Below are 11,764 nucleotides of genomic sequence, written 5' to 3' on the forward strand. Positions count from 1 at the left end.
TCTCTGGCAAACTGCCCTTGGCAGCCCCACCCTCAATTAATTCTCTACCCGCCTCCTCCCAAGAAAACAAAAACAAAAACAAAAAACCTCCAGTGGGTGTCTTGGGGGGGAAGAGGATCCTTTGTAGCTCGGAGGCAGTGCCTGTTTGCATGGAACGGATCTTCTCTGACGTTTTCTTATAAGCCTCACTGTGCCAGTTTGGGTTTTTGGCATTTGCCCTCTGGGCTTCTAATGCTCCATTTTCCTGGTACCAGCACCCTGCCCTGTCCCACTCTCTTCAGAGCCCAGTTATTTTAAATTGGTGTGTCCTGCCCCAAGGGGGTAGAGTGACAGGGCGGGGGTAAAAGAGCTGGGAACTAGGCTGCTCAGAGGAGGGAGGAGCAATGTGGAGAGAGAGTAGCTCTCAGCAGGGTGTCCAGTGCATGACAGAGAGCCCTTGGCACTCCTGGTGGGATAAGAGGCCCCGGTTCTCACTGGACCTTATAGTATTGCTGGAAAAGTGTTCCCTGGCCACCAGAGGGTTCCAGCTCTTTCAAAAGGCTAAAGGTCTTGGGAGAGAAAGTTCCAATTTCTTTGGTGGCTGCCTGACTCAGAAGGAAGTTCGGAGCAACGGGGATTCAGGCCACAGCAGGCTCGCTCCTTTTCTGACCTCAAGAATTGGTCCGTATCTGGCCTCAAAGGCTCTGGGAGTTGATCCAGAGTAAAAAGCTCACCTGGCAGGTTTGGCAGGAGAGACAGCCTATTTTCTACCTCTTTGGCCGGGTCAGAGACCCAAGGAAGGAAACCTTCTGAACCTGCCAAAGCCAAGGACAGCAGTGACCAGAATTCCCAGGAACTGGGCTTGGAGATGGGGTGGTCCAAAGCCAAAGGGAAAGGGTAATTTTTCTTTGTTAGTGGGAGCTCAACTCTGCCTGGGGTTTGCGGTCCCCTAAACTGTGATAGACTCCTGTAGGAACTGCCCTGGGTAGCTGGGCCTTGGTGGTGCCTCCCTGTCCCTGCCCCCTCCCCTGGGCCATGGTGAGGGGAGTGCTGGACAGACGCAGCCACACAGACTGGCAGGGTTTTTACCTTCCCCTGCACAGGAGGCATGCCTGGGAGCCGCCTGCCCCGCACACCTTCCTACCTGATCCTCGAGCCGCCGCCACTGCTGCTGCCGCCACTGGTCCATAAGCCGCTGCTGGGAAGCCTGGAGAGAGCGGGGGCGGGGCGGAATCAGAAGGAGCCACCGAGGACCCCAGCTCACACAAGAGACAGCTGGGAAAGGCTTCACAGGCAGCTTTGGGGGAGGGGGGAGTACAGATCAGTGGCTCTCGGGCTTCTAGAAGGCACAGTATCTTTAGATGTCTGAATCTCACACACCACCGGTCACCCCAGAAGCATATTCTAGGAAGCACACAGAGATAACTCAAATATGAGGAGGACCTCTCTCTCTGCAGAACTGAGTTGAGGTCTCTGATGGCCCTGCATTGGCTCATGCTGCTGCCGCAGGCTTGGCCTGCTACCCTTTACAGGGATCCTGAGGGTGGGGAGCTCCAAGGACAGAAGCACTTGGGTGGAGCTTCTTCACAGAAGAGGTGCCATGGCCTAGAGATGGTTTCCCTCCCAGAAGTTCTCCAAAGATCTGGCCACCTGAGCTCTAGATTGGTCAAAACTTCCTGTCAGCAGTGCCACGGCCCCTGGCCTGAGGGCAAAAGCACGTGGGTCTTTTCAGGTGAGTCACAGGAGTCAGATGGCAGAGGGCTCTGGGCTCTTCCTGGGGTGAGGGGCTGAGCCCCATGGCTCTGCGTGATCCCACTCAGTGTCTTGATCTTCCCAGAGTTATACTACTACTACCCTGTGGTACCAGAGATGGAACACAGGGCTTTGATATTTCAGGCAGGTCAACTGTCCCGGACTATGCCAGCCCATCCTAAGGCAATGACAGGGAACTCAGGTGTGACTCCAGCGCGTGAGGCCACTGTCAGAGCAAGTCAGCTTGGAGAGGCCTCCAGGGCTCCTTTTTTGATTAAGGTTTGCACTGTTCAGAAAAGCTAGGCCGGGCAGCGGTGAGGCTGAGGCTGAACATGTGGCTGTAAAACATCCACAAGAAAGAAAGGGGGGGGAGGCGAGTCTTCCTCTCGCCCAGGCTTCTCTGATCACTAGCTCGACACACAGTCACACACTGCAGTGTATACAGACATACTTCCACACCCATGAAGACAGATATCTTCTACCGCCAGGCCCCAAGACCCATTTCCAGGGGCTACTTTTTTTTTTTTAAATGATGCACCAGAAGCCCCTGCAAACCCGACAAACAGCCCCCAAAAGAGCTGCTTGGCTTTAGCCACAGAGCCTGTCTGACAAGGCACTTCTATAGGACAAGGGGACAAGACATGCACCGGAAGAGCGGGGAGCAGAGGAGCAAAGAAAGGAGGAACTTCCTCCACACAGAGCCAACTAGAAGCCCACTAAACTATAAGACTATGGTCCGAGCTACAGGGTTCTACGGAGGGCGAGACGTCCAAAAAAGGGAAAGGGCTACTCTAAAGAGGTCAGGCTACGCTACTTAAAGTGCCAATGAAAAAGAGACATACTTGCATTTAAATATGGTAATAGGGCTGTTGAAGGGGAAAAAGAAAGATCCAGGTGAAATAATTGTACACGGTTCTCCCGGGCTGGGAACGAGTGTCCCAGCGCCATGAAGACCTTGCTCCCCCTTCCCAGGGGGAGCCCGGGATGGGACTCCCCATCTAGTGCTCTCCCCAGCTCTTCCACGCAGGCTCTAGATTTCTGAAGATGGTGCTGGTGGAAAGTGCTGAAGGAAAATAAGGAAGAAGTCAGGTTATTTCTCCTTCTCCCAACCTCCGTCCACCCAGCCTCCTGCTGCAGGCCCAGAGCAGGGCTCAAGGGATGCTAGGGAGGAAGCAGCAGCAGGAAGAGGACAGTTGTTCTTTTTGTGCTTTCTTACCCTAGACATAACCTAGGAGGTTTCTTTGGGAGCATGAGAAGATGCTGGTTGGAGGGAGGGAGTCGGTCAGTAAGATTTTTTTTTTTTAATCTATTTGTAGAGTTAGGCAGTTTGGACAAGAAATCTGAAAGAGGAGTAATAATAATATAAATAATAATTGTCCAAAAATCCATTATCCTTCTTCTTAGATAAAGGCTTCTGCTGGAGAGGAATGTTTCTTCGGCCACTGAGGTGAACTAAGAGGTTTGTTTCCCAGAGGCAGCTGCAGAGGGAGCCACTCTGTGTGTGCAGGTTGCAGCCTCAGCACCATCCCTCAGGCTGTCAGCTCTTCCTTCTGAGACACTAGACAGAGCCACATTTTCACCCTCTACCCGCGTCCCACGCCAAGCATGACTCACGTCTGCTGCTCTGCACCAACCCCCGCCCCCCTGCCACTCATCTGCCCTGCTCTGTCGGGCTGTCCAACTTCAGAGGTCACCCTTCCCCCCAACGGCTTCTCCACAGACCTGCAAAGTGTCCAACCTAGATGTAGGAAAAGTGTGCTGTGTGCGTGGTGGGCGTCCTTTCGGGAGTTTGTGCTGGGAGTGTGTGTTTGCGTGGGGAAGTGTTGCCTGCGGTATGGTGTGGTGTGGGCAGGTATGTGTTGGGGTGGGTTAGGGATTCTAGAAACCAAAGAATCGCCCTAGTGACTATGGTGATTGAGGCCCAGCTGTTCAAATCGGCCCAGCCCTTCACCAACCGTGAGCTGCTTAACCTTCTATGCACAGGCGATGGCTATTCTAGTGCAAGATCCGTATGTACAAAGTACTCAGGCCAATGTCTGGGAGCGAACCAGTAGAATGGCTCCGGCCCTGTGGTGTGCAAAACAGAAGGCTTCCTAGATGGTGGCTGTCCTGCTTTCTCCACAGTAGAAGTCATGGTTACATGGCCACAGGGACATTGGGGCCTACCTGAGTTCTTTGCGGGTAGCCGTGACCTAGAACCCTTCACCAGGTCTTTCCTCTCTTACTGCCATTTTAAAGCTAAATTCCCACAAAATAACAGCACGTAGTCTGCTTATCTCTATTGATGGTAACTGCCCAAGTGGACATGATACCTGAGTAATGAATCCAGCAGAAAGGGGAGGGATGTTTTGCTGATCAAATCCCAGAGGGGCTGAAAGCTGGAGGCTGGCTTTCTGGGAACAGGAATGAACATTCCTCCTGCCTGGGAGCCTTCCAGTCACAGAGAGGATGCCTGGAGACATTAGAAGTGGGCTAATGAAGGGATTCTGGGTAAGGGCAGACTGTTTTGTGTAGCACTCTTGGTAGATGGGGTCAGAGCCAGAATGGATGATGACTTTAGGTGGTCTGGGCCTCCAGCCCTGGCTGACACCTGTCTTGCTTGCTGTGTGACCTGGGCAGGGTACATTATTCCTCTCAGCTGCAAGACGGGCTAGATGGCAAGATGGCCTTTATAGTCCCTTAGCTGCAGGCCCTGCACAGACCTGTCTATCTATGAAGATGACAATCCTAAGTCCTCTGGGGCGGATGTTAACAAAACCATAGAATTAGTGACTTATCTAAGTGAAAGACATCACAACACCACAGACTTTGTAGAGTCATGATGCTTCACTGCAAATTATAAGTCAACAGTGATCCATCCATCCATCCATCCATCCATCCTTCCATTGGGTTTCTCTGTGTAGCCCTGGTTGCACTACATGCTCTGTAGATCAGGCTGGCCTTGAACTCATAGAGATCCACCTGCCTCTGCCTCCCAAGGCCTGGGAGTAAAGGTATATGACACCGCTGCCCAGCTTAGTTGTTTTGCTTTTTTTTTTTTTTTTTTTTAAATTATGATACTGCATCTACTTTTTCCTGCTTCTGTGGCACTCACTGATTTCTGTATTACCTAAGCACAGCTATTTTTATATGCATATCTTATTTCTCTTGCTGGGTGACAATCTTTTCTAGGACAGGACTCAGTCACATGGACCATTCAGCCTCCACCTCAGAGTCTTCCCAAACTTGCTGCCTGCCGCCAGGATGCACTGCTATCTTGTGTGAGTGAAGGCTGTCCAGGCGGTGCTGCTATATTGTGTGAGTGAGGGCTGGAAGTTGCTCCTCTGGGTCCAGTGTAGCGAAGGACAACACTATGCGGACAGCCAAGTCAGCAGCCTGACTGCCCCAATCCTCCAGTGGAAACTCACGTACTCCCAGAAGCAAGGCAAACACCGTGGAGGATGCAGCCTGTGGTAAACAGGACTGCTGAGCTCTGCCCAACGTGCTGATTTGCAACCCTGGTTTGAGAACCACATGGTTTACAGTGTTTACACATGCTGACGTCCCTGGGGATCATGACTGACTCAGTCTCTGGTACAGCCTGGCATTGGGGCCTTTAAAAGCTTCTTGGGATAGAGTCAAAGTAGAGGCCCTGGGGTGATAAAGGTCTGTCACCGGGCTGGCAGAATGGCTCAGTGGTAAAAGCATCACCGAGCAAGCCTGATTAACCTGAGTCTGTGCCTCCAATCCCATGTAGGAGGACTGACCAGCTGGTCTGCAGTAGGCCAAAGCTACAGAGGCCTTCCCTCAACAAGGCGGGTGCAGAGAACGGGTGCCTGAAAGTTGTCCGAGGCCTTGCTCTGTGTGCATACAGGTGCAAATGACAAGTAAACATGTACAAACACACTTCTTGAGAATATGGTGGGGGATCAGATTCTTGTGATTGACTCCATTCAGAACAGTGGGTTCCAATCTTGCCCGGAGGAGTGTCACAAAACCACAGATGTCCCTAGCCCCACTCTCATCCACAGAATCAAGCCTCCTGGAGTTTCTGACACACTGTGCAGACAAGCCATGACTTAGAGGAAGCTGTGCGTGCATCTGCTTTTGGCAGACACTGAGAAGGTTCTACTTCCTTCCTGTCTGACCAGCTGGGAGGTCAAGAGTCTTTTCTGTCTCCTTTCCCTATACTCATCTGGAAGAGACGCTGGCTTGTAGGAGTTCCCTTGCGGGATGCTGCTGGAGTTCTCACTGTGACAATACTTATTTCTCTGACCTGGGATGTGTCATGGATCCCCAAAAGAATGAAGAGAATTCTGAAGCCCCTTATAGCCTCGGGAGGAACAATATGGAAGATCTAAATTCAAGTCCCATTCACACAGTCTCTTCTAAGTTTCCCTGATCAAGTGCTCTGCCGCTCCCTCCCCCAGCACACCCGGCCTCTCCCTACAAGTAGTTTCTATAGCTGGTTCAAACAGTCTTGGCTAATCTAATGTTGCTTCCCTGAATCCAAATACTGGAAAATAAGCTACCAAAAGAAGAAACTGTTACCCAGAGTGTAGGAAACATGTCCTACACAAGTTTGGAAACACTGCCATCTGCCACTCTGGCTGGCCCAGGCTGCTCAGGCCTGCCTGGGGTAAGCAGGGCTCAGCATTTTACAGAGAGATTCACAGCTCTTGACTTCTGGGTGAGGCTGGAAGAAATCTCGTTGGCACATAATTAGAGCTAGAGGAACCGGGGGAGGGGGGTTCACATCAGAATGATGGCTCCAAAGAGAAGGCGAAACTAATCACCAAAGGGACACATTTCCTGGATCAAACGGAAAGGGTCTGCTTTGACGAAGCTGATGCACGTTGGTTTCAAAAAGAACAGAATAAGCCCTGAGCTCCTGGCATTCAAAACAGGAACCTGTCTTAAGACACACTGTTTGAGGAGTGAGGCCAGCTTTCCCAGGAGGTACTAACAGCTGTGCAGATCCTCTAGACAGGTGAGGGGGCCAGGGGCTGCCGCTTAAGGCAGGGGGAGGCTGAAGAGAAAATGGGCTAAGGATGCCTCACTGTTGGCTCTTGGCTACAGCAGAGAAAATACATAATTCAGAATCCGACAGCTGTCCCTGGGGAGGAAGCAGAGAGGCCAAACTGGAAAACGAAGGCTGTCTTTGGCCAAGGACGAGGGGTAGACAGCTTGGGGCTGCTCTCTCTTTAGGGTGTTAGCACTAAAATGCGAAAGGCAGGCGCAGGACATGCTTCCATTGTGCCACAGCTAAGTTTTAATGTAATTCCTGCTTAACATATGTTGATTACTTAGATGTTTGGGTGGGAATACAGGAAGCTACACCGAGACATGTCTGTGAAGTGCCAGGTTTTTGGCAGTATTTTCCTTTCCTTTCTTTTAAAACATCGAATCCAGGGCCTTGTGTGAGCTAGGCAAATCCTCGACCACTGAACTGCATCTCTACCCTTCGTTTTGAGGCAGGGTCTCAGTAAGTTGCTCTGGCTGGTCTTGAACTTGCGCTTCTTTGCTATGCCTCTCAAGCAGCTGTGATTACAGACCTGTGCCACCAGGTCCAGCCTCCCCTAGAATGGGGGTCTCTATATGGTGACGTTAGCTTATCAGCAGTCTGAGCCTTCTCTACCTCAAGTCATTCAGGCCCTCACAGCACTGCATTCAGAACCCCTGTTGGCCAAAGAACCCTCTAAGACCTGTTCTCAAAGCCTGGCCTCCTGCTACCTGTTTACAGAATGGTTGTTACGTATCAGACACTGTCCTAAGCACTGGGACCACAGCAGAGATGGACACTCTCTGTCTCTGCCCGACGACTGTTAGCTCCCGATGGGAAAAATAGGGTTCTATTTGTGGGATGGCATTTTGCAACTAGACTACATACAAACTGACTCCCTAGGACAAAGACAAATGGCTAATGATAAGCTGAGCCTCGGGAGACTGTGGGTCCCCTGTGCCTCGGAACCTTCCGGCTTCTGTCTGCTTCAGGTTCCCCACTGAGCTCAAGTAACTAGCTGCTTAGAGATGAAGACGGCAATCAGACGACTCAGTCTAGAAGCAGAGGGGGTGGCCATTCCATCTTCTCCACCCCTCCAAGATGGAACAGAGGGAGGAAAAGGAAGGAATGAGCTCCCAGGGCAGCGAACCTTGACCTAGCCCCATGACTTCCACCCAGCTGAGTTAAACATATTTCTGAGTTTTTACGCTACCTCCTGTCACCCGGATTTTCAAACACAGAATGGATAGAGAAAGCCAAAATCGTATTTTCTCTCAACCATTTAAATGTGATATGCTTGGCCCTCGTTTCCTCCTATGGGGGCTGTTGAACAGACCCACCTCTGCCGGGCTCCCACTGTCATTAGCCCTACACCAGCCACCTCTGTACACTGGGACAGCAGTTGCTAAACGCCCAGAACTTCCCACTTCCTGGAAGCTTTGGCTCTGACCTGGGTCCCATCACCAGCTCCATAAGCGAACATATGAAGCTCCAGTCTCATCCCCTATGGCATGGAGACTGTCTGCCCTGTCTCTAGGCAGGATGTTTTGGGCACACTATCCAGGGGAGAGTCCCGAGGTTGAGGGAGGCTCTTTGGGGGTTCAGGATAGCAACCTGACAACTAGTACAGAAATACAACATTTAAAAATCCCAACAGCTAGCAGAGGAACACCTCAGTTCACAGCCTGGAAGGAAAAAGTTTTCTCCATGCTTTCCTTTCCTTGGCTACGAAAGGCCTGGCCTTGGCAATAAGCCATGTTAATGACAATAGTAGTGGCTACTTTCTCTAGGTCAAAGAATTTCCTTGTGTCTTTCCTCCACTGGACAAGAAAGCCATGTCTATTTCATGAATAGACCAAGGCCCTACAGCAGAGAGAGGGGAAGCAAACAGGGACAAGGATGGCTAAAGGAGGGAGATGGCTCAGTTGGCAAAATGTTTATATTACCAAGATGAGGACTGAGTTTGATTCCCAGAATCCTTCCCCCACCCCCACCAAAAAAAAAAAAAAGCTGGCATGATGGTATATCCTTGTAATCCTAGAACTGGGAGGTGGAGTCAGGTGACTCCCCAGGGCTTGATGGACAACTAGCCTGGCTTATTTGCAAGCTCTGGGACAATGAGAGATCCTGTTTCAATAAACAAGATGGACGGCGACTCTAGAATGCCACCTGAGGCTGATTTCTGGCTCATGTACTCATGTGAGTGTGTGGGTGCGCGCGCGCGCGCACACACACACCCCTCCTACCCTCCCTGCCTCATTTTTCCTCCTTTGTGAAACACAGCAACTAGTGCCTGTTTTGTGGAGCTGCTGTGAGGAGTCAAGGAGACCAGAGTGTGAAGTGCTTGGCACAAGTGGACTAAAACCTTCTATTCCTAGTTTTTATTAGTATTGCCCAAGGTAAGAGCAACAGAGCTGAGGAAATCCCTTTGGTGCTTTCTGTTCTAAAATCCTATTAATTTACGTGATTTGGCATTCAAAGGGCTTTCATGGGTAACATGCATAATTTACTTGTGAGTGAAGGGTTGTTTTTTTTTTCAAGCATAAGCTTGAACTAGTAGAGGCATGTGATGGCTGGACAGAAAGGCATGTGCAAGGCTTGGGGAGGGCCTGGACAGGGTGGGTTCATCAGAGGTGTGAACATGGGCCTCCCAGGCCTAGGGCTGAATGGAAGCAGCAGGATCAACCTATTCCCATCCTACTCTGCCCTGACATGCTACCCTCCCAACATTTCTTGCCAATGATTTCCAGGTTCTTGGTGGGGTGGGCAGGGAACACAGCATGGCTGGGCCCAGGGATCCTTTTCTGGGTTCTTCTATTAAGTAGAATCTTGCTTGTTCCCCTGTATCCAGCAAGTGAAGACTGGTTTCTCATTTATCACTGTGTCACTATCCCTGAGTTCAAAGCTTATGACATGATGGCTGTTGTTAGCTCTGTGCGAGAAGAGTGGGTAGTGGCGATGTGGAGAGGGAAAGGGGAGGGTTTAAGCTCCCCCCCCTTCTTGCCTGAAAGCAAGAATATTCAAAGCTGAGATTGTGGGGTTTAGGGGCAGGATGAGAAGGCCTGCAGAGCCCTGAGTAGCTAGCTATCACTAAAAGGTACAGTGTTAGGCTGGGCTGCCTGCCTTAGGAAATGAAAGAGGCTTCATATGGCAAGAGGCTTCATATGGCAAGGCGGGACCAGTAACCCTGCATCATAAAGTATCTGCGCTGACACCCCACTGGCAGAGTCTGTCTTGCCCAGCATCTGCCCAGATGGTGACCACAGAATCAATGGAGGCAGGAATGGGAAGAACGGATCTGAGTGTGTTTTTCTTTCACTAGATCTGGAACACCCGATTTCTACTGGGGAAACTCTGTCTTCTTTTACTTTTTATTCATGTGTATGTATATGCGTGGGGCATGTGTGCAGGTATCTGTGGAGGCCAGAAGAAGACACCAGATCCCCTGGTGCTGGAGTTACAGGTGGCTCTGAGCCACCATGTGAATGCTGAGAACTGAACTCAGCTCCTTTGCAAAAGCAGCAAGTGCTCTTAAATGCTGAGCTATCTTTCCAGCCCAGACCTGGTGAAATCCTTTGTGCTTCAAAGGTTAGGATGGGTATTAAATGCTATGGTCTGAATATATCTTCCATCCCTAAATACATACATTGAAATCCTCACCTGCATGGTAACTGGGGGCGGGGGTCCTTGGGAAGGTAGTATATTGTAAGGATGGGGGCCTCTTGTCGGAGACTAGTGCCTTTATAAGAGAGAATCGGGGCCAGCAAGGAAGGTAATGGCACTTGTTGAGCAAGCCTGGAAACCTGTGTTCAACCCCTAGAACCCATATAAAGGTAGGAAAGAACCAACAACATAAAGTTGTCCTCTGAGCAACACATAGGCATGCTCCACCCACATTATCATGTGCAGACTTATACATAAGAATAAATACATTTTTTTTTTAAAAAAAAAGAGAATCCAAAGAGTTTGCTAGTCCCCCACCCCCCACCACATGTACATAGGGAAGACACAACAAGAAAATGGCCATCTGTAGACCATGGCAGCGAATCTGCAGGTGCCTTGACCTCAGACTTTCCAGCATCTAACTACCCAGCAAACAGATTTCTGCTGTTGCTCACCTCCAGGCTATGGCACTGTTATTGGAGCAGGAATAAACTAAGAATGCCCATTCACAACAGCTCTCCAGGTGCCATCAAGGCTCCCTCCTCTGTGCCCACAGCTCCTGCGAATGCTGCTATAAACACATGGGTTATAACAGGAATGCCCCAGCTGGCCACACTCAGGATGCTTCTGCAGGCCCTGAGCTCACTGCCCAGTGTCTCTGTGTCCTGAGAGACTCTCTGGGGCAGGTGCCGATGGTTAGACCGCGCATCCTTCCGGCAGGCAGAGAGACGAAGGGCCAAGGGGCTCTTTTGGCAGTGGATCCAGACTGGGCCAGAATCAGTGGGAAAAGTTTCCTTCTGGCTTTGGTGAAGGAGTAGTACACAACCCTTGCCTTCTGCTTGTCCTTGGCCGTTCTGGTAGGCATGAAATACTGGACCCTCAGGCCTGCTGTGGCAGTCTACCCAGTTTCACACTCAAAGTAAAATTTTTTTTTTTTTTTTTTTGTTACTTTGTTTTGTATGCTTCAGGCTTTCACTTGCTTTTACTGATGGGAAATAAAACCTGAAGGCTGGAGGAAAGGTGATGAGGTGGGACTCCAAGGGAACTTTAGGACTGGCGGTGCAGGTGTCTGAGGAGGTGTGGGAGAGCTGTAGGCAGCCGTGGGGAGAGATGGATCTAGTAGGTACCAGTTCTCAGCTCACAGGGAAGGAGGAGCACAGCTGCTGCCTCCTTCGCGCTTACCCTGCATGCGCCCACAGACCCCCTCTCAGCAGCCTGTGAGGCAGGCAGACACTGCCTCTGTTTTTAATAGGTAATTGACAGGTAGCGGCTCTGAGACCCAGTGTCTAGGCAAGCTAAGGCAAGAACTCCATCTCCCAGTTTTCTGCAAAGCCAGGGTGGGGTGTGTGTGTGTGTGTGTGTGTGTGTGTGTGTGTGTGTGTGTGTGTG

At 50.7% G+C, this 11,764-nt stretch overlaps 1 protein-coding gene across 1 annotated transcript in view; it reads right to left on the reverse strand.

The window, feature by feature from the left end:
• Msi2 (musashi RNA binding protein 2) overlaps window positions 1–11,764 on the reverse strand; it is a gene marked incomplete in the record, with an annotated part of 308,813 nt that overhangs the window by 19,794 nt on the left and 277,255 nt on the right. Inside the window, 1 exon segment of the mRNA XM_055620541.1 lies at window positions 1,124–1,186. Within this exon segment, the coding sequence (XP_055476516.1) occupies window positions 1,124–1,186 (63 nt within the window).

This window comes from Psammomys obesus, unplaced genomic scaffold (genome assembly GCF_907164565.1).
Source record: "Psammomys obesus unplaced genomic scaffold, mPsaObe1.curated_primary_1811, whole genome shotgun sequence".
Taxonomy (NCBI): Eukaryota; Metazoa; Chordata; class Mammalia; order Rodentia; family Muridae; genus Psammomys; species Psammomys obesus.